Here is a 23,557-nt window from a genome sequence, read left to right on the forward strand (position 1 = left end):
TCAGAATATAGTACAATGGAGCTGTGATCAACAATTTGGCTTCATCTGCAGGACAAGTAAGCTAGCAGACTTTAATGTCTTGTCTTGACCATTGAATCCTCTCCAGTTGTTTTTAAGGCGTGTCTTTGTGTAGAAATAAACATGGAATGGGATATCATGTAGGATGGAAGATGTGCAAAAAGGAACTCCAATGTCTACAAATTCTGTTCTATATATGTATAAATTAAACGGACAATCATGCAGCACAAAGTAATATAACCCATTCGTTTTTAGGTTTACCAAAATTACATAAGCAAAAGAAGATTTCTGATTGGTTGCTTTTGCTGGGTTTTGACCCCTAGAACGGACTGTCTTTTTGCTGTATTGAATGCATTTAAAAATGTCATAATTTTTCATCTGTTGAAGCTCCCAAACACTTTACAGCAGGGGGTTGAAAAACTCAAATGCACAGGGGGCCAAAATTAAAAACTTAGACAAAGTCGTGGGCCAACCTTGAAATTTATTCAAAACATTGAGGAAATGTTTCCTTCTCATTAGATATAAAACCTTTTCATATGGAAACAAAAAGTTTTTGCTTAACATTTAATCTAGAAGAAGCCTATAATTCAGAAGGAGGCATAAGGTTTTTTTTTTAATTTTTTTTTAAGAAACAGCCTTATGCCTCTTTCTCTATTTGTAGCCTTCTGAGTTAAATTTCAATGGTAACCTTTTGGTTAACTGTCTAACAATAATAATTACAATTTTCTCCTATGAAAATCCAACTATTCAAGTCTATGCCTTGGGGTAGCAAGGATAAGTACAGCTGAAGGAGTTGAACTCCCTCTTCACTGAAATAGCGCCGCTACTAAATTTCCCGACAATACTTGCGTCTATAAAAAAAGTCCAATGTGGGGCAACGCATAGGCAGAGAGCCCGCTGGTCTAATGACGCAAGTGATGCCTGGAATTGTAGTAGTGGCTCTATTTCAATTCAGCGGCGGGACAGCTGCAGTTCATATTAAGGATTCCTTTGGGGGCCAAAAAAAAGGGCGTTGAGGGCCAGAGTTTGACACCCCTGCTTTAAAGCATAAATTTTTTAAACAATATTAAGATAAATAAATGAACACCCCTGGTTTCCTGGTGCCCCCTGACCCTATACCTACCGGTATATATGATATTCCCAGCAAATAGTCCAGCTCAAGCAGCAATGTCCTAAATGATCTCGCACATCAAATATACAGTTATGAGGCTAATGGTCAGAATTGAAAGAAAAGAAAATTAGGCAAAATTAACTTTTTTTTAAATATTCATAATGATATAGCAAACCTTCACTTGTTAGGTTTAGCATCTTTTTTTTTTGCAGAAGATGATGGTGATGCCTGTGTCCCAAACACAAGTCCAACAACTCAGACATCTACCACAACACCTGTGGTAACCACTCAAAAGGTGCACGTGCAGGTGCGTTATATACCAAAATTTGTATAATTAAAGTATGCACATAGGTACAGCAAGAGAAGTTTTGAAATATTACTGGATTCTTTTTTGAACAAGGATGGTGTCCACAAAAACTCATTAGCTGTTTACACCTTTAAGGTCATCTACACCCATAACTGGTGCATACATGCTACAAGTCTAGCTATAGCCAATATATTTTGTTGGCTTTTTATTGCTGTGTCCTCACTGCAGACATTTACCCTTCCTGTTTGTCCTTATGATGGAAATTATGTATCCAAAGGTTTACAGTTGTCACCAGAAAAGGAAGTAAGGTCGGTGGCGAACAGGACTTTTAAGCCTTCACTTTGCATTGAGATTTCCTTTTGTGACATTTGAAGAAGTAATAGCATTATAACCAATGGGACATAGAACTAAAAAAATGCTTTATTTTGTTCCATACTCTTTCCAAGATTTACTGATTGGTTACTTCTTAGCACAGGCACATTTTCAGGATTTTTTAAATATGTATGAACTGTTTGTGTTCAGTTTTTCTATAGGTAACATGCATTTGAGATGTATATTGAAATGCCACTAACTGTCATTTCCTTGTTTACAGAGAAAACATTATGCCAGGAGTGCAAGGATCATTCCTCTTACAGGAATTGATGTTCCAGGTGAGTAGGCAGTCCTCTTTTCTCATACTGTCTGATCACAGCTTGTTTATGTAAACTAATTTGTTGCTGCACGCTTTGAGGCCATAAAAACAAATTAGTATAATGACTCTAATGCTGCATTCACCTCAATTCCTTCCTCACTTTATTCAAAACTAAGAAAAATAGTTTTGCTTGAAGTTGATCTATCCTTTGCTATTGCCTTCTTATACACATCCTAGCAGCACCTCCTGCATGCCGAACTCTGCACAAACTTTCTCTTAATGCCATACAGATACTATGTTGTGTAATTAATAATCCACAGCCACCGTGGTGACATCCATTCATGATAATTTCAATCTACCTTAAATTGTGAACAAACGTTCATCGAACTCCCTGATGAAGCCGTTAGGCAAAACGCGTCGTGATACGAGACGTTTTCCTCTTTTTCTAATGTTACTATAGGGATATCACTGTATATTTCGCCAGTCACCTTTCCCATGAATTTTTATATGGGAAAGGCTGTCCAAAATGCTGTGTTGCTTTTTTTTCTTTTTTATATACAAGACTTTCTTTTTGTTCTTGATACTAATGTTCCTCACATTAGTGGTGAACTTAAACCCCAGCTGTTCTTGATCTTCTCATTGCCTTCTTTGCACTTTCAGTGTATATATTATCAGTTGACATTTTACTAAGAGACGTAGTGGGCTACCATTGTTGATCTATTTTTGAATATGTTAGGTGCCTGGCTGCATTTGGGGGTCAGTGTTATTGAGCTTTCCTACCTGGAATAAGCATACTTCAGGAGGGGAGATCAACAGTGCTAGCCTAAAAGTTGATTTATGGGATAATCTCAACCTCCTTTTCTCCGAGTTCCCTATGTACACACATTAGATAATAGTCACTTGAGATGAACAGCTGTCCCCTGGCATTATCAATCAGTTTGGCATCTAAACAAACTGCTGTGAGCGGCACAGTGAGCAGCACCATGAATGGAGAACAGTCGTCTGCAGCGATGTCAGCAAGAAAGGACAGTTAGGGACCAGTCGACCTGGGCACATCTGCAGAGTTAGTAGTAGTGAAGGAACCTGGATGGCAGACCTAGGTAAGTATATTATGATCACAAGGAAAAGCTAAAAACATGCAAGATGAGTTATTGGGTGGTGGGAGTAAGAGTGGGATGCATATACAGTATGTTTACATATGATGATAATGTATACATACATCTTTAACCCCAAAAACTACTGTACTTCTCCCTTCTACTTTCTAGATCTCATCCAAATGGCATCTAAACTAGTAAATAAACCACTTCTGGGAGGTCACAATCTTACCGTAAGTATACCATATGCTTATTACAGTAAAATGGCCCTATAGACAGAAATCACTGCATGTTTTTTGTTTCAAAGTTTTTATTAAAATAAACAATATCATTACACAACAAAGTCTAAATACAGCAGGCAATAAAGTAGTTTTCCAGTTTTGAAAATAAAAAATATATTACAAAAAAGTGCAATAGTACAAGAATAGTTTTAATCATAGCTTTAAAACTTGTGAGGTATACAGGCATATCAAGTTTAGAGTGAGATCATAAAGGTTGGGCGGTTAAAGGAACCTTTTAGTCATTCACCCCCTTTGTAAACATTTATATAATGTATATCCTCTAATTTATAAACATGTATATCCTCTAATTGGGAAAAAGAGCAATCTCTATTTTCCTCGGGATGACTACCTGGGTGACAGAGCTTATTAGGTTGACAATGCAGAATTCAAAGATCCAAATTCTCTGAACCCTAGGACATTTCCACCAAGCATTGGGTACAGTGCCAGTCTAACGACATCCTCAAAAACAAAGAGGAGAGATAGAGGGATTGGCTTTATGGATCCTAACACGGACCAGGTACCATCTCATCAAAACCTTATAATTGGCCTCTATTATCGAGGTGTTCAGAGATATTTTGGAAATGGACATGGATAGATCCTACCATTCTTGGGCAGCCTGCTACACCTCCAAATCTGAATCCCATTGTATCATATAGGAAAGTTTCTATCGTGTGTGAAGAGAATTTTATATACTACCGAAATCCTCCCTTTGGATTCAGTTAAAATCAAATCCTGTACTCTGGTAGGGTCCTGTACCCTTTAAATTTATTTTGAATAAAGAACCTAATTTGTTGATGCATGTTTTACAGCTACTGTCTATCTGCATGTGTTACAACCTAGAATTTTCTCTAAATATATAAGTTATATATAAGTTATAGAATATATAAATCAATGTGCAGCACAGCTGTACTATAGACAATCACCTCTGTATGATACAGTCTTAGAGTAGTAGTATTCATAGAGTAGATAGAGCTATATGTGTTATAAGTACAGAGTAGATAAAGCTGCATGTGTTACAGACATAGAATAGATATGTCTATATGTGTATAGGTACAGAGTAGATATAGCTATATGTGTTACAGTTATAAAGTAGAGATTAGAGCTAATTGTGTTATAGATATATCTGCCTGTATGTGTTATAGCTACCGAGTAAATCTATCTAATTGTGTTATATGTACAAAGTAGATATAGCTAATTATATATGAGTTCCAGCTGTGGAATAGATATAATTGTATGTGTTATAGGTATATAGTAGATATATCTGGATGTGTTACTGCAAGAGAAGATACAGCTATTTGTGGGTACATTACTACATATAGCTTAATACTATCATAAGTGACATAAGTTTAGCTGTAAGAGTTGTGGCCTATACAATCATTGTGATAATAGTTGTAATTACAGCTAATAATATTCTTATGTCTTATGTATATTTTCACTACAGAACCTGCTGCTCAGAATAAATTCTTGGATGGAAGATGAAGACGATACCAATACAACTCAGCTGGTGATATATTATTTATAGATAATGTCATCTATACAATGGTATTTATGTTCATTTATTATCTGAGCAAACACTCTATAATGCTGCTCAGGATGAAAGATACAAAACAAATCTTTGCAGTCTCCTTATTAGCATGCTTTCTAGTAATGATTTATATAAGATCCAAGTCAACTATAAAGCTGTACGAAGTCATCTTTAACATGTAAGTTTGGCCAAAATGTTTTCTTTTAGGATTAAGAAGGTTTTTTTTTTTTATGTGTGGATAGTCACTGGTATGTGTTAACCCTCATTTGAAAAAAGTAGAGGCAATCTAAAAGTAATATAGACGATATAGACTAACATTATGTTTCTCTGTTTGCAGAACTCTACGCTATCTCTTCTGAATCAATTAACTGGGATACTTAGGCTTCCAGAAATCTCATCAACTGAATTTTTTAGTAATCTGAGCATTGTGGTGTACTTTGGTGTAAATAACGTCATTCAGACTGCTTTGCATTCATGTCAAGCTACATGGACCACAGATGAGGTAACTCTTAAAGGTCCCCTGCATTTACCAAGGATTGTTATTTCAATGGTTACCCCATGATGTTTTTATCATGGGGTAACCATTGAAATAACTTTCAAATCTTCAGGGAACCCTTTCTATAATTACTATATACATATACACAGCTCACAGTACATTGGTGTGGTGGTCAATGGGAAGAATGTCACCCTTACATTGCTGGCCAGTGGGAAGGAGAGGTATACACCCCTCTACACCTCTGGAGGAACTTTACGGTGCAACAGAACCCTGGTTGAGAAAAACTGATCTAACTTCTCAGTACTTTAGTTTTCCATCCAGGAACTGCTGTATTGATACTTGTTGAGGTAGGGACCCCTGACTGTAATAAAGCACAGAAGTTCTCAAACATACCCACTGTGTACCGGCTTCTTGGGGACTACTAAAGAAGGATTCAATTAGCTTTAACTTTTGGGGAAAATATATGTGGTATCCTATTGCATCCAAATTGAGTTGATATTGTATTAATATACTCTAGTGAGCAATATCTTATAATATAGGTATTGCTGCCTCTATAGCTTGGGTCATGTAAATCAATGCCAGCGAACACTGATGCCATTTTCTAAATTATTTTGTATCTTAGAAACAATCCATAACAATTTTTGCATTGGACGTTCTGAATAGACTTCAGCTTGCCATGCTTTCCAATTTTACCAGGGAGCTTGTCCTTCAGACGCCTTTGTTCTCCATGCTTCTGACCAGGTAATTTCCACGGAAGTTGCTATTTGCGCAGCCAATGTATCTGTTGCATGTGTTATGAACAAAAAGCTGACCATCATTAATAACTTTGTTTTTGCTGTCTAGTTTGAATTCCTCAGGGGTTGGTAACATGGCTTTGTCCATTCCTGGCCAATTGGTGTCAGTGGTTTTCCCGTCTCAATCAGCGTTATCGGAATTGTTGTCACAGCTGTCTTCTTTCAAGGTTCAGGTGAGGTTGATGGAGAAGAAACAATGGAGGACAACCATAGTCATTTAGTGGGGCCCCTGAAAAGCAAGGGGCCTCTTAATACCATACACATTTGTACACGGTTAAGGAAATGGTCTGGCTTTTCCAAAAGCAACCACATGACCCTAAGCGACTTGCCACTCTAGAATCATGCCCATATTTGCAGCATCCATCTGCAGCTCCATGCAAAAAATGGTTACTAACTATTCCCGTTCTCTTGAATGGAGAGGATGTGGTCCATCAGGGGTCTGAAATGGCCCAAAGTCCTGGAGCAGAGAAATATGCTGTGATCTATGCCTTGATTCTTGCTACAATAGGCTTCCTCCTTGCGTTGCAACCCTTTTCCTAAGCTGCCTTTCTGCCTAAAATGATATTTAAACCAAAAGGAAGGGTAAGCACCCCATTAGGTTTTTGTTCTGTGTTCATACAGGGAAAATCATTTTCTCTATTTGTTCTAGTGACTGGTATCAGATGGAAAACCATCTTCTTGGGTTGACAGCAGCACAGGTTAAATCTCAGAATGTCTGTGGCTATGTCACTAAAAGATTTTCCTCACTTTGGAGAATTCTGTTCACAGAATTCTGAGCACAGGAAGTGAAGAGAAGTAAAAAAATCTCACCAATCGAGCTCGGACATCTTTTGGCTGATACTACACTGGACATCTATGGAACAGCTCTGTCCTTTTAACCCATGCTATCCCTAGCAGCAAGCACTTCTTATTAGGATTAGCAAGGTTTAGGGAGCCGGAGTGGCCGTCAGTTAACATTCTGTAGACACTACATGTAAATTCAGCTTTTCATAATCATCATGTAAAATATATTGGCACCAGAGCTAAACAAAACATGCACACTGGTATTTCTGTTTTCACTGGTAGCCTGCTAGCTGATATTTAATAGGCAATCAATCTTTCTCCATGGGCCCTTATGAAAAAGCTGTACGTCAGCAGGCTTACAATTAAAATATAAAAATGTTACGAGTTCAAGTGAATATTGATAATAATAATGAATGCCATTTTTTTCTTTCAGTTGATGAGTTTTACACAGAATCCCTTTGTTGGTGACAAGTCTCTTAATATCACCGGCCCAGTGGTCGGCCTGTCTATGGTGTCGGGTGAAGAGATGAATGTACACAATTTAACAGATAACTTCCAGGTTTGTTGCCATAGAAACCTATATTCAGTAACCACAGACCTGGAGCCATTTCCTTGCTTTTCGCAGCCTTGGCCTCCTCTATCTGCCTATTGCATCTTCTGTCAGTGTCCTGAAGAAGATCTCTCAGCTCAGATTCTGTTTTGAGAGCCATTTTGTGGGCCTTCAAGTGACATTTGAAAAGATAATTGTTTCATTGTGACAGCACCAAGGCAGCCATTTTGTGAGCACAGGTCTTATGATTGATCACTTATAAGCAATGGCCGTCACCACAAATTGAACCCAAAATACATCAAATTGATGAGGTAAACGTCAGCTGAATTTTCATATTTGGGTGGTTGTCACGGGCAGTTCCAACCCTGAAACCACCATTAACTTAACAACCCAGTGATTTCAGGCCCTGGTTAAGAAGTTAATTCTAAGGAGTCTGTTTATAAAGCAGTGAATGCCACTGAAACATTCTCTGGTGGAAAATCTCTCAGATCCATGTGTTTTAATTATCATATTTGGTTCTTCTCCAGGGAATATTTTAGTGAATGTCAGATTCGCAGCTTTATATATATAGACCCTTAAAAGTACCCCTAAAAGTTTACGCTCACTTTTTAATAATCACAATGCCCAGCATATCTGGTTTATGTTTTTCCCTTTTCCTTTGCCCATTAGGGTTTCCACTAAGTAGTTGGTTGGTTTTGTTTTTTATTGTTTTTGTTATGCATTTATTTTATTTTTTATTTATAAAGTGCAGACCAACATAACAACTAATCCAGTCCAGTCCTCAGGGGACTGCAGAAACAAGTAAAAAAAGTTAGTGTTATAAAGCTTCCGGTGATTTGTGGACCATATGACCAGGTCCATGTGATATTGTTCAGCTCTGGCAACTGGTCACTGTCACATGGGCGTGGTCATATGCTGCCCGATCCCTGTAAGTTTTATAGAACTAACAACTTTTTACTTGCTCATGCTGTCCAGGGGGCCGGACTAGAGACAGTGATGTTTTCCACCCAGGTAAGCTCCAGCACCATACAACATTGGAGCTTTTACATGGTGGAAGTAGAGAGTAGACAAGGGATCATAGATGGATTACTCAAACTGGTGGGAAGAGTTATGAGCAAACACTGTTACACATCCCTAATCTGCCAGGTGACGGTGAGGGTAATGCTTTTGATAAAAATCATGCTATAAACTAATGCTGTTTTTCTGATGGCAGATCTTTCTCCCTCAAAATATATCCATTAAAACAGAGGACTTCCAGATTACTGCAGACAAGGGTTTACAACTGTCTCTGATGCCCCCTGATTCAAACGGCTCATTGGTTGTTATTGTTTCTGTAACCCACGGGGTTCAACTTGATCTGTACCAAGGCCAGAAAAAAGTGGAAAAAGGGGAATTGTCTCAAGGAAGTGACAAAGGTAAGAACTGCTTTCTTTATATATTGCAATTTTATTGGTTGAGTCATTTATCCTTTTAAATTAAATTTTAATTTGTTGGTGCTCGATTTTTGAGTTTTGTTTTTTTCTATATTTCTATAAAAATTATATTGATGCTAAATTTTGGTTTTACACATAAATATTTAATGTTGGTACATCCATCACACAGAAAACAATGTAATCTTAACAGACAAAACAATAAGTTGTCTGCTTGTATCTGATTGAAAAGAACTCTGCACAGGCAGGTAGCCACAGAGGGAGATCTCTGGACAGGCAGGTAGCCACAGAGGGAGATGGAGATCTCTGCACAGGCAGGTAGCCATGGAGGAAAATGGAGAACTGTGTACAGGCAAGTAGCCATGGAAGGATATGGGAAACTCTGCACAGGCAGGTAGCAATGGAGGAAGATGGAGAACTTGGCACAGGCGGGTAGCCATGGAAGAAAATGGAGAACTGTATACAGGCAGGTAGCCATGGAAGGATATGGGAAACTCTGCACAGACAGGTAGCCATGGAGGAAGATGGGGAACTTGTCACAGGCAGGTAGCCATGGAAGGATATGGGAAACTCTGCACAGACAGGTAGCCATGGAGGAAGATGGAGAACTTGGCACAGGCAGATAGCCATGGGGGGAAATGTATAACACTGCACAGGCAAGTAGCCATGGAGGAAGATGGAGAACTTCAGGCTGGTATTTATATATATATTTATGTAAATGTAAAAATAATAAAAATGGAAAAAAAAAAAATGGTATACATTTATATTAATGTCTCTATATTAATGTCTCTCTCAAAATCTGTGTTTTGAAAAATGTTGATCCCTTTACTTCTCTGTCTTTTTAGACTCCTACACATGGATTTTGTCTCCAAATATGTTTTTAAATTTCTCAACGCAAAAATTCCTAATTGCACCGAATAGTTCTCGAATAAACAACCTTCATCTTGGCGTCTCCACTTTTACAGCCCATTGCACTTACTGGAATTCCAGCCTTCAAAAGTGGGATTCAGAAGGCTGCTCGGTTAGTCAAAATTGTTGGCTTGGATAAGATGACACACATAAACTGTTTTTATTGCTAATAATATTATTAAACTGCCAACATATTACACAGCGCTGTACATTAAATAGAGGTTGCAAATGAAAGATAGATACAAACAATGACAGGAATAGGAAAGGACCCTGCCTGAAAGAGCTTTCAATTTAAGACTAGTTACAATAAATGTGTTTATACATACTTAGGGGTGTTTTTAAATATTAAATTCAGCCAACCTTTTGTTCTTTATTTCTTTATTTTTATATAATGTGACTGTTGTGTTCTTTTGATTTTTGACCGCTAGGTGACAAAATGGCATTCTAGTTTAAAAAAGCATTGAAATGCGTAGGGATTTGATTGGCTGTGAGCGAAAATACAGCCAAATTGACAGGTGAATAGATTATAAATACTCCTTTTAAAGTGTGTTCAATGTGGAACTAAACCCATTTAGTACTCACCTGTTCTTATTCTGTTGTGGACACCACCAATTTTACGCTTCCTCAGTTTGATCTATATCCATTTTATTGTCCAGGCCAGGATGACATAATGCCCAGGCAGGCACACATGAGTTAATTCAGTCTCAGCAACTGCATAGGAGGTAGGGATGTGTCAGGTGCCTCGGCATCCAAGGCAAGGAATATGTAGCTTAGCAGGATTGACAAATGAAGGGAGCAATCAGGCAGGTAAAAGTGCTTATTGCAGAAGGGACATTACCTGTCCCTTTCTGCAATAAACTGCTGCCTGATTGCATTTTCTTAAAGTGAAACTCTAGTGGAACCTAGTTTAGGTGCAAAAAAAAACAGAAATGGGTTACTATCATTCTCATGGATCTGTTCACCAAACACCTGGAATCCCTTGTCTTGAAATTAAAATTCACTTCCCATTGTTTACCTCTTCAAGTAAACAAGTCGTATTTGGCTGACTATAATTCCCATCCTTTGTTAGGTAATTTTTAGCAGCCCAGTTGCTAGATGGTTTCTGAAAACGGTCCTCTCAGATGTTGTGGCGGTGGGTGAGGAGTGCCATATATACAAATTATTTAAACTTGACTCCAGTTAAAGATCAAGGTTTGTAAAATAAATATGTTCATAAATACATGCACCTCCACCTTCAGGGGTCAAAGATTGCATAGGTGGTTGTGGTTGGGAGGCTTGCAAAATAGGCTTCCCAATGCTTATGTCAAACTTGTGAAACGTAATATATAGACCCGTAACGATTATGATGAGGAAAAACGACTTTTCTTGAGCTTGTGTATTCTCAGTTGCCCTGATTTATTAACGCTCTCCAAGGCTGGAGAGAATACACTTTTATTAGTGAAGCTGGGTGATGCAGCAAACCTGGAATGGATCAGTCCAGCATTCAAAACATTTGCTAGCAAAAAGTAAATAACTTTGAAGTTAAAGTTATTTAGTTAAAGTGTATCCTCTCCAGCCTTGAAGAACTTTAATACATCAGGCCCAGTGTCTCAGAAGTCCAAACAGATAGCATTTTCAGAAGGAGCCAGAGAAATGACAGTCCATATATTTCTTATCTTGACAAATAAAATGTAATTACTTGTTTGTTCAACAGTTTGGAAAAAAGGTATGAACTTCCTGCAGCAGGTAGAAAAAAGTCTAATCTTTATTGAATCATGTTCTGTTGGAATCCAACAGAGCTCAATGAAAACCAGACCTATCATTGTGTGAGCTTACTTATTGGTTGTTTTTATTTTTGAATCATTTCTTCCTTTTTTCCTTTGTCATAAAAGTTTTCCAATGATTACCCCATCTACTTGCTTCTCTCTTAATTGTAGGTTGGTCCACGGACCAGTCCAGCTAGTGTCCAGTGTCTCTGCAATCATCTGACCTTCTTTGGGAGCTCATTCCTGGTGCTCCCAGTACAAATCGATGTCACCCGTACAGCTGAATATTTCTCTCGAATCACAGAGAATCCTGTCATTGTAATTTTAGTGGCATGTTTCTACGCATGCTACATTGTTGCTGTTATTTGGGCATGGCGTATGGACCGTCGGGACAAGGTGCAGGTAATGGTGCTGAGGAATTGCTTTCAATTTTGATAGCAGGTGTTCTTTACTGATATCTTGGAATCCGCACTCCACGCAGTAAATCAGGGAGCAACAGCAAAGAGGCGGCCCCGGCGGCACCAGCTCCGGTAGTTATTAACGCCCCCTGGCCGATCAGCTGATCCTTTAGGCCAGAATGAACTACGGGCTAGGCCGTATCTGGCCTAAAGGCCGGAGTTTGCCGACCCCTGGTCTACAGCATGAAGAATGTTCTTTTTTTAACAATTGCTACATAAACAAATATGACAAATAGTATATTAAATTTTAAATCCATGGTGTCACTTGAAAAAATCATACCTCATTCCAGTTATATGTGAAAAAATACAATAATATACAAAATAATAACATAGTTGACAAATGTCTGATAAATCCAATTAAAATTATACCAATGTAATCCTACTTTTTTACAGTGATATATGTCAGTCAATTTATAACCTTCAAAAAAAGTCCCAGTTAGAAAATGTACTAAGACTTCCTGTTCCAGTGACAGATCAAATTAGGAGTTCCTATTACTTAAAAATAGTTATCCGGACAAATTAGGAGGGTGAGAGTTGATATAGAAAGGATTTAAAACCCAGCAAGTGTTCCCAACACTTTCAGAAACTCCAAAAAAGTTTAGCTAGAGATAAAGTTTAAATTCTCTTTTATCTTTCTCTTTCATTGTTATGAGCATCACATACCAATTATTTTCTATCCTTTAGAATCAACTACTAAGACCACCAGATAACGATCCTTGCGGATTATACCGCTATCTAATAACTGTGTATACTGGGGCAAGTACCAGTGCCAAGGTAAGAAATACAGAACTAAAGAGATTTTATGATTTTCTTACTATACAAGTTATTTTTAAATTGTACAACCACCTTATTGTGTTATCCACATTAAGAAGTGTAAATTATCAACATAAACAATTAAGTGGATTTTAAGGATATTTCAATATTACAGTCATAATATTTTTTTATCATTTTTGGTGGATGCCAAAAAAAAAATAGCTTAAAATTAATCTCCAAAACATCTTTATGAACAATTTAGGTATCCTAATTTACACCTTTCATCTGTTCCAGTTCAAATATCTGCCACGTGAAGGTCATATACATCTACATATACAATGATCAATCATTACGATCTCATCAAAATGTCCAAATATATGGTATAGTGGACTAAAAATAGATGATAACTTGGATCATGCTGCTTGGCTCATTGTTGCATTTCATAAGTATTCCACTTTGTAGAATGGAATTTTGTAGTATGTCCCCATTAGGTCAACATAACATAAAACATCATTTCCAGGAGTCCTATCAAATAGTGATGAGTAGGGCACTGTCCCATACATTTTGGCCTCATATCGGAGATACTTTTTTTTCTCTTACAATTTTTAACATAAAAACAAATGGAAACATTAGTCAATAGGTTATCACTGGATTACTTTATTCATTATAAGATACAAATGCTAATTTGATTTCTAGGTTTACCTGTCCATTGGAGGATTACACGGTCAATTTGGTCCCATTCGCCTATCAGAAACCAAACGTGAGGTCTTCAAACGTGGCAGAGTGGATGTTTTTCTTCTGTCTTTGCCATATCCTCTTGGTGAGCTGAAGAGCATTACACTAAGCCATGACGGGACAGGTCCTCAGAATAGATGGTAAGATGACAATCAAATACTGAGGTTTGCAAACTTATTCTAAGTTTCTGATATGACTATATATCTGTACTTTTTCTTGGTGTCACAGGTATGTAACCCGGGCAACAGTTCAGGATGTCCAGCTGAAAAAATATTGGCACTTTTTCTGCAATGCATGGCTAGATAAGCCAGCAAAAGGAGATACCTCCAGCAAGACCTTTACAGCTGCTGATGACCAAGAACTGAGAAGCTTTAGGTAATCAAATGTTATTGGTGGGAAAGACATGTTGGGCTATAAAAGAAAATACACAACCATTTAGACTAGTGTTTCTCAATCATGGTTCTGTGGAACCCTAGAGTTTCTCCAGAGTTTGCAAGGGGTTCCTTGAGCAATGACAATTTGTGCCTTCCAGGTCAATTTAGGTGACACTTTTTTTTACTATTTTTAAAAGTAACATTCCTCCCATTACCCAGCAATGGAGGAAGGTATTCTTCTTATAAACCACACTAGTGTACTGTGACCTGTGTATATAGTAAATATAACAGGGGTTCCCCAAAGACCTGAAAGTTATTTTTAAGGCTTCCCCATGTAAAAAAAGATCTTAGACAATAAATATTATGTGGCAATTAGTGACAGATGATGGACAATAGCTACCTAATTCGAACCTGCGTTACAACATAATATTGTGATAATTCTTTCAGCAGTGGTAATTCTTTTCAGAACTTTGGCAGGTCTAGGATGAGTCATATGAGTGAATGCTGAAAGCTAATGCTCATGTGAAAAGGTATGTCCCCAAAAAACATGTCCTTTAGGTCCCAGCTTTGACCAAACCCCATAATCAATGTCTCATAATGGCACACATTGCTTAGTATTAAGCTTACAGAAAAATTATCATAACAGGACTGGTAGGTTGTCATTGCCCCCCACTCCTTTCCTAGGCTAAAGTAGGTTTTACAAAGTTGACAGACTGAAGATTGAAGTGAATGCTCTGTGTATACTAATATAACACCTTTGCACTGGGATCATTTGTAATATCCTTGCCTTTTCTCAGCTTTGTCTGAAGTTTTCACACCTTTTATGTTTGTTCTGTTCTGCAAGGAACATATTCTTGAAGAAAACCATAAGGGGTTTGAGAGATGAGCACATCTGGATTTCAGTCATTAATCATCCAGCACGCAGCGTATTCACCCGTGTTCAAAGAGTGTCCTGCTGCATGTGTCTTCTTCTCTGTACCACTGTCATTAATCTGATGTTCTGGGAAATGCCTCAAGACACCTACCCCATAATCATAAGCATAGGTGAGTGCCTGTTATCTAAATTCTTAAATATCAACACCTATCAATATGTCAGTAACTTTACTTTAAATTTGCAGGTAGAGCACTGGTAAAATTAAGTGAAATGGTTACATGCAGTGTTCTACTTTTCCATACATATTTTTTATGTATTTGCAGTGGGGTTGATTTACTAAAGATCTACTTGAGTAAAAACTGAGATTTATTTTTTATTGGCCTGAAAATGCTATTGGAAAATAATTTCAGTTAAACTCAGGTGGGACCTAGTGGTATGTCCTGGAAGTGTATTTGTCTCTGGTTTGACAGATCAAACTTTGGTATGTGCTTCACTTTGGTCTGTTAAATATGTCATTAAAAATTGTTTTGTTGAATACAAACAAATACCTCTTGATTTTGCCTGAATCCTAGAGAGATGATTTCCTGTGCAATTCTGCCTCTGCTGTGCCCTAATTAGTTGCCTTGCTCCTATCTATCTTTGTAGCATGCAAAACACATTTTGCCATAATAGGAAAGAGGAGAGGTATTCTGTAGTCCAGTTCAAGGGTGACAACATTGTTCTTCTATAGATACAGTACATTCAGTAGGTGTCATTAATTGAACAAAATATGTTTTACTGGCAGGATCACCAGATGGAAACATTTTTGTTTATTTGGATATGTATCAAACTTTCTTTCAAAATTTGTAGGTGGTTTCAGCCTATCCTGGAAAGACATCATGATAGCTGTTGAAAGTGCTCTACTCATGTTTCCTGTCAACTTGCTGATAATCTACATCTTCAGAAACACTCGGCCCAAAGAAAAAAAATCAGATGATAAGAAAAACAAACAAACTGGCAACGCCAAAAAGGGTCCATCCAGGCCACAGAATCTGGCGACCGTACTGGAGGTGAGGTTACAAATTCATGGTCTTCAAATGTCCATGGTGTAAATGGCATTTTACTGTCCATTTAGATGCATATTCCTAAACATTTGTGTTTTCGTTTTTAAGGAATTGTCAGCATTGGCACGAACTCTAAACCAAACTTCATGGAATACTATGAAAGTGGACCTGAACCAAGCATCAAGTCCAGATTTTACAGCTCTTCTACAGACCATCTCACAGCTGATGCAAAAGCAAATGCCTTCTGGACGTGAGTGCTGGAGGGGGAACCCATGCTAAGAGCACCATGTATTGAAGTTATGCCCCCTGACAGAAATGTGGTGTCCTTCTTTCATATCATTAAAAGGGGCAAGGGGAATGATCCCTGTATGTGAGAAGCCAACCCCCTTAAAAAATTAAAGGATAAAAGCTTATACCAAATGTAGCAAGTGATAAGTAAGGACTTATTTGGCTGTATTCAAAAACTATATAAGTAAGGAAGAAAACAATCTAATGTTTTATTAGTCATAGATGACTAAACACATTTCACACATAGAATATGTAGTAACACAGTGTCATGTGAGATGAGTCCAATTTCCAAACTCCTTTGGAGGATATAGTGAGTCCAGAGACATTCTCAACACATTTCACAAACAATGCTTCTTCAGGGGAAGACTCTAATTCCTGTACTGTGAATCACACAAACAAGAACTGTGTTTCTGTAGTTAATTTACTCCTTAAACCCATGTACCGTAGAGCAGGTCTGAAAGGAAGAACAGTCAGAGGTCGCCCACAACTGGGGATTATCTGTGGAGTAGGTTTGGGTCATAGAATATGATTGCTTAAGATATTGGGCTTGATTTATTAAAGCTCTCCAAGAGCTTTTCAGTCCTGGACAGATCCATTCTAGGTTAGCTGGATCACTCAGGTTCACTGATGAAAGTGTATCTTCTCCAGCCTTGGAGAGCTTTAAATAAATCAGTGCCTGGGAAGGAACCAGAGCAGACTTCAGTAAAACCCTTGTAGTCCATGCATTATAATAGCATTGGGGTGATACAGAAATGATGTCCATATATATATATATATATATATATATATATATATATATAAATATAGCTTACAAAATAAGTAAAAAACCCTCGTCATTGTAAATCTGAAAATTTGAGTTTAAAATGTTACTTTTGTGAGGTCTTAAACTGTATCATGTTTAGCCAAAATCTAGATTTACCTACCCCTATCCATAAAAAACGTAGTCCCGAATCAAAAGACTGGTAAATTGCAACATATTCCTAATTTTTTTTGAGGGGGGCGTAAGCACACTTTAAATACCATTTCACAAAACCTATTGGGCCTAATTTATGAAAGCTTTTCAAGGCAGGAGAGGATACTTGTCTATCAGTGAAGCTGGGTGATATTAAAGCTACCCAATAAGATATATAGAAAATGTAATTTACCATTTCATTGATATTTGGTTATTTTGTTTAGCCTTATCAGTCACAGTACCATTGGCTCAGCTCAGTAATGAAGACTTACATGCCTTGTTCTGTGCAAATTATGTTTTCCGGAAGCTCAAAAAAGTGTGTGCTGATCTTAGACACCTGGGAAACCAGCCAGGTTTAGACAAGCAGCAATATGAGGAGTTCACTACACAGCTGCAAGCACTAATAAATGACCTGGACAGATCTGTACCACCAGTGCCCATACAAAGGTAAGTCCTTTGCTGAGGGTTCTTTAGAGTGCTAAGCCTAGAACCTTTAATAAACCACAGGGGATAAAGAAATGTTTGATGATGCTTGCAGTCGTCACAGGCTTTTGCTCTGATTGGCTTTTTGGAGAACTGTAGACAATATCCTTTTCTCCAGGACTTATTCCATCATTTTTTATCTAATTAGTAGGGAGTAAAATTTCCGATTTTGTATTTGATTAAATTTTTGAGTTTGTGGTAGAAATTTAGGTTCAGCTTCTAAAATTTCGATTTTTGAGGACAAAATGTTTTAAAGTATAGGTTTTCAAGGTAATTGCAAAGCCTCTGAACACAGTATTGTTGCAACAATTGCTAAATATCTGAGAAACATTTTTCTTTTTCAAAAAAAAGTAAAAAACTAAAATGTGTTTTGTCCTCTCTACCTTCATTTTTTGTTAGCTGGGAAATGTAACTTTAGCCCCTCACCCCCCAGAAATTTTAGTGTCAATACAGATGATCAACAAATATTAAAATCATGTTAAAGTTAGTACCAATCTACATATTGTAATAATGCCTGTGATTGCATATTACATTGTTATTTTTATTTTGCTCGTTCGTTTAGGTGATATTGCAGCTTTATAATGACTGTCATAATATCAGTATATTTACCTTCACTTTATTCAATTCAGGTCCACACAAAAGAAAGAAGTAAAGAAGAAACGGCTTCCTTGGTGGTTCCTGTATATTGGGTGGTTCATTTTAGTCTCCATAAGCATTATATCCTCCTATTTCACCATGATGTATGGATTCCTTTATGGAAAGCAAAGTTCTATCAGATGGATCATCTCCATGGCTTTGTCTCTCTTCCAGAGTATCTTCATTCTGCAGCCTCTTAAAGTGAGTTATGTGCTTCAAGTCCTTTTCTACACTAGTTTGTTTTTCAATCATTGTGCATGTTCACCTACTTCCTTACATTGTTACTGATAGTGTTTTCTCACTGTCTTTAACAGGTGGTGGGATTTGCTGTGTTCTTTGCACTTGTGTTGAAAAGGGTGGACGAAGATGAAGAAGATCTTCTGGATGGAGAATACGAATCAACAGGTTGGTCTTCCAAATGACTGCTCCAGCTATTATTTTTGCAAATTCTCCACTTTTTTTTTCTTTAAATTCATGCCCAGCAAAAAAAAAACTTTTCGACAGAGTGGGGAAGGATTAAATATTCTATTGAGTTTTTACTGCTGTATTTATCCCTGTTGTTGGAATCCAATCTTAATATTAATCCTGAGGCCTGTCATAAGGTAGGTGAGGGTGTCCAAAATTCTACAGATGTCACCTCAACAGGAGTAAAATAGAAATCTTCAACACTTGTTTCAGTCATAAAGGGAAGAGGTAGGAATGTCTTATCATTTTGATATGATTTCCACTTTCTTTTTAAGGGGAACCCTGTCGGCAAATAAAAACATTCCAGGATTAAAGTTACATCTATGGGATGGGATGAATCCCTTTGTTAAATGAACTACCTTTTGCAAATTACCCTCCTTGATAGGGGAGCCCTATACTTTTTAAAGCTGCGCCTTTTGGGAACTTCTAATTAGCTTTATTGAAACAGTCATACCATATGATCAACAAGGTGTGTTCATGATCATAAAATGATCATGATTGTAATGTAATGTTTAAGGCCCTGGACCAGCACCAGTGCTCACCAGACACCAGTTCCTCATCCAAACACTGCACTCTTCACCTATAGCAAAGCCCCCGCTCAGCCTCTGTTTCGTCTTCCCAGTACTTGGTTGCCCCCAGGACTTCTGGTATGGAGTCTGGGGAAGGGCTGACTAAGAGTCTACAGATAATGCAGTACAAAGGATTCTGGCAGAGGCAAGTCCAGAATACAGAGCCAGAGGTCATACACAGGTAATCTGTCCATCAGACCAAGGATAAAGACAAAGCAGAGTCGGCGTCACCGGCAAAAGTTCCAATGAATAAACACACCAGCAGCAGGTCAGTAAGCTTAACACTACAACAGGCAACTGGTGACTGTGAGAAGAAAGGCTATAAAGTCCCAAAAGCCAAGGGTAAGGGTTCCCAACATTGCTTAGCGATGTGGGGGATCATTAAACAGCCAAGAGGAGACAACCGTTTATTATTAGGAAGAAGGAGGCAGTGGGGTGCCTCCAGTGTGTCTTCTCCTCAGAACTGAATAGCCCTGTGTGTTCATTATAAGGCTATGACGTGTGTACATAGCAAATGTTTTATTCTTCAGAGTAGCTGGGGGATGTATTTTGAAATTAAGCTGTAACCTTAGGTCCTAAAATAATTATCAATGCTATTTTTATCAGTGCCTTGCTGCGCAACAAAACTAAACTGATAGATCCTACCCAGAACCTTTTAGCCCAGCTCAAACAAGTACAGTACAGACAGCCTTTAAACGTCATGCTTAAAACTAAAGCTTTCATAACAAATAAAAAGAAGGGTTTACTTTTATTCTGTAATCTGACTGGAGTGCTGGGTGTCCTACAAAAGAGTTGGTGCGTAGTAGTTACCCAGTCCTAGGGACATTAGAATACCCCTAGTTAGCCTTAGACTAAACCTCTGAATTTGTTTTTCCACCACAGATGAAAATCAGACGTTTGATGAAACAGCCTTGTGACAACTCAAATTCACAACAAATATCCAACATATGGACCATGGCATCGGATCCAGCTGAACCTGCATTCTCTGCAAGAGATTTTTTAATTCTGTTGGTCCAGAATTTGAGAAGTAGAATGTCAGCCATGAAGTTCTAATTCATTGTGTATCAAGCTATGTTTTATTTTTCATCACAAACAATGGGACCTGTAAAAAGTCTATTATTCATATGGTATGTTATGTGGCTTTATAATCATGTTTTAAATTATATTTTGTTTAACTGAATCAAATATATTTCTTGTGTTAGGGATTTGTTCAGAAGGTAAAATTAAGCCTGCAATGTGAACCGAAAGCATATTCTACCTCTTCAGTACTTTACTGGCTTTTCATAGATCTATTCTATTTACATACTTATTTTGAGTTAGTTAAATAAAAAAGGTACAGATCCATTGGGTCAACTGGGCATCTAGATAACATTTTCATAACTATGTCAACAATGACAGATCCATATTTTTTTTGATGGCCAGTTACTTTATTGCAATTTTTATGTGACACTTCAGTGTAGTTATAAGACCGCATGTTGATTGCAGGTAGTAGAATTTTCCAATATACAGTGCACTTCTTTTTTTCATTACCACCAGTGTAAGAAACAGGAACATGTCTCCCCTCTGCCTAAGATGGTTTTCCAATGGGAAACAATGAGTTACACAAAGCTGCATAGCAAATGTATATACAATGAAAAACAGATCAAAATATCACTACTGGGGTGAGTGGAATTTTGGTTTAGATCTTCTCATCATCCTAGGACCCCCAAAACATTATTTTATTTGTGTTTTATGTATCTAATACAAAATATTAGAAATAATGTTTTAATTAGGTTCTGAACAGGTACAACAGATTTCATGTACCTGTTTGTTTGTAAAGTATAATAGTGGATCATTTTACCAGTGGAGTCCAGAATTTTGCTAACTTTCCTTCTTGCCTGTATTATGTATCATGCTGTAAAGACCTACACCTCTTTATGTACAATAAAAACCATTTGCAGTACACAGAAATGTCCATGTGTATATGTGTGTTTAGATAGTTTGCACAGTATTGTCTTTGTTGTTTGGAAGACTTGCACCTGTCCGTGAGGGTGTGCCTATTATTTTCATTATCCCTGGTCTGTAAGCACAAAAAGCTTACCTTAACCATCATGCTTCACTTTATCTGTCTCACTGGTCCAGAGTATCTGAACTATAAGATCGATTGGGGGTCTGTTCCATGAATCAAGCAATATGTGGTTGGTAAGCTCTATACTATGGTTGCGCCTGTTTGGGTTCCATATGAGCTCGGCTCATTGCCCAGGCTACCAGAGGTTTTTAGATGGAAATTGTATTCAAGTCGTTGAAATACACATGTCTTACCATGATGCCAAATCCTGGTGTCGGGAATGGAGAGGGGAGCTTGTTCAGATTGGAGATGTGAAGATGCTGAATGCCTTACTGCCGCTGATTAATGATGGACAAAAATACTGGGTAGATGCCCAGGACAATCTGAAGGAGAGAATTCGTCAAAGAGACCACAGGCAAGGTAAGTGCACAAGATTGTTTTCAAGTTTAACTTTTTTTGCTATGGACAGTGGGTGGAAGATCAGAAACAATAGTATTTTTTATTGCTTGTTGTTATTCTTGTTGGGGGAGATTTTCACTTCCAATTTCAGTAATTCCATGTCACCTTGATATATACGGCATGTCACCAGCACAGTGCAGTGAAGGACACTGAAATAAATTACATACCAGGGGTCCTAGCTCCTTCTACACCTAAAATATTAAATTAAAAAAAGGGCTAGAAATTCAGTAGGTAATAGGTCTATCCAAAACTGATATTTAAGGCTGTATTCTACATTTACCTGTAGCTTTACTTGCACCTGTTTATTCCAAACTCACTATATTCTGTAGGATTCTTACGGGGTGCATTATAGGCTGTGACTAGTCAAAATGAACCCAGCTTCTGGCTGGAAGACACCCACTACAATTTAGCTAAACCTGCCTCAACTCTCCTCTACCAAAATAATATTCAGGTCTTAGGAAACCCCCTACTAAAACAAATTAGTGGGAGAGCCTTGGGGACAGCTAAAAAAAGGCATCACCAAAGGTGAGATAAAGTAGCCACAGCTCAAGGAAACCCTAGCAGTTTCCAAATGAACCCCTGTGATTTTGTGGAATCCTGGTTCAAGATAGCTGATCAAACCAGGGCTTAACTACTAGTCATGGGGCATCCAGCTAAATGCTGCCCCCACTGCTGAGGGTCATATAATAAGTGTAACCTACCTACCCCTTGGACTCATATATTGAAGCTACCCCAAGCTTCTTATACTAGTACAGCCACCACAGCATACTCCCTGCCATCTATAACAGGTGCAGCCACCATTATACCACCAAGGTCACTATGAAAACATTTTCCCACTCATGATCCCCACCATGGTGTGGCCACCATGAGCATGAGTACAGCTCATGCATGCGCATATGATACAACTACCTTACTCCAAAGGTAACTTCTAGATCAGAAAGCTCATTACTAAATCAGTTATATTTTATGACTTGCACAAATGCACAAATTTATGAACAAATAATAAACAAAAACTGATTTGATTGTGACCTGTTTGCAGATAATCCTAAACACGAGGAAAGCCCTCCTAAGGATTTATGTCTTTATTTAATTCGGGGCTCCGATAACTGGGAACATGCAGTAAGCTGTCATGACAAAAAAGGATTTATCTGTTCATTTGGTAAGTAATATCTGCTTGAATACTTAAAAGCTCACTGAATAGGAAAATTCATCAATTAAAGATAAAGTACAATGTGGCTTTGGTTGTTTTACTATTTTTCATTTTATAACCCTCCCCTGGTATACATTATGATTTGTGGATGACATTTATTTGGAATATATTTATGATATTTATTATGTTGTGCTGATTACCGAGAAGTTTGAACTTATTTAACTTACCGGTACTGGATATATTTATTAGACTGCCCAGCCATAGTTTTTTTCTGCACAACTGCTGCAAAGGGTGGAAAAAAAAATAAAGGGTATTATTAGGGTTTCTGTTTCGATTCATCCAACTTCATATTTGGCCCAAATATCCATCATTCAGTGAGGTAAGTAGTGTAAATATTGGCTCAAAATGCGTTGACCTTTGTAGGCTACTCTACAGTGTTCTCCCCACCAATAAGTGTCCTGGTGATCATTTAAGAAGATTTACATTCTCAGAAGTGTTTTTAAAGATTCTTTAGCAGCCATTTTTCTTTATTGCAGAAGCTGTCGGTGGCACTTCAAGAACAGCTTTATTTTAAGTAGTAGTTTTAATGACAGAGTC

At 37.7% G+C, this 23,557-nt stretch overlaps 2 protein-coding genes across 2 annotated transcripts in view; both read left to right on the top strand.

Annotated features, from left to right (window-relative positions):
- Positions 1–16,067: 16,067 nt before the first annotated feature.
- Positions 16,068–21,159, top strand: LOC140338476 (polycystin-1-like protein 2). The gene is made up of 5 exons (XM_072422712.1): positions 16,068–16,161; positions 17,376–17,598; positions 18,264–18,471; positions 18,585–18,675; positions 20,187–21,159. Exons 1-5 carry the CDS (start codon positions 16,068–16,070, stop codon positions 20,219–20,221), a joined length of 651 nt encoding a protein of 216 aa, XP_072278813.1. The 3' UTR covers positions 20,222–21,159.
- A 437-nt stretch (positions 21,160–21,596) lies between these two features.
- PKD1L3 (polycystin 1 like 3, transient receptor potential channel interacting) overlaps positions 21,597–23,557 on the top strand; it is a 30,079-nt gene continuing 28,118 nt past the window's right edge. Inside the window, exon 1 of the mRNA XM_072422714.1 lies at positions 21,597–21,771. Coding sequence (XP_072278815.1) covers positions 21,597–21,771 — 175 coding nt within the window. The remainder of the gene's footprint in view (positions 21,772–23,557) is intronic.

Source organism: Pyxicephalus adspersus, chromosome 9 (assembly GCF_032062135.1).
Source record: "Pyxicephalus adspersus chromosome 9, UCB_Pads_2.0, whole genome shotgun sequence".
NCBI classification, from domain to species: Eukaryota; Metazoa; Chordata; class Amphibia; order Anura; family Pyxicephalidae; genus Pyxicephalus; species Pyxicephalus adspersus.

What these genes read in the sequence shown, in the direction of transcription:
- LOC140338476 (XM_072422712.1), top strand. Translation starts at nt 16,068, where the DNA reads ATGAAAGTGGACCTGAACCAAGCATCAAGTCCAGATTTTACAGCTCTT. An exon ending in AAAGCAAATGCCTTCTGGAC is followed by an intron (nt 16,162 to 17,375) that starts GTGAGTGCTGGA and finishes TATTTTGTTTAG; the next exon opens with CCTTATCAGTCACAGTACCA. An exon ending in CCACCAGTGCCCATACAAAG is followed by an intron (nt 17,599 to 18,263) that starts GTAAGTCCTTTG and finishes TATTCAATTCAG; the next exon opens with GTCCACACAAAAGAAAGAAG.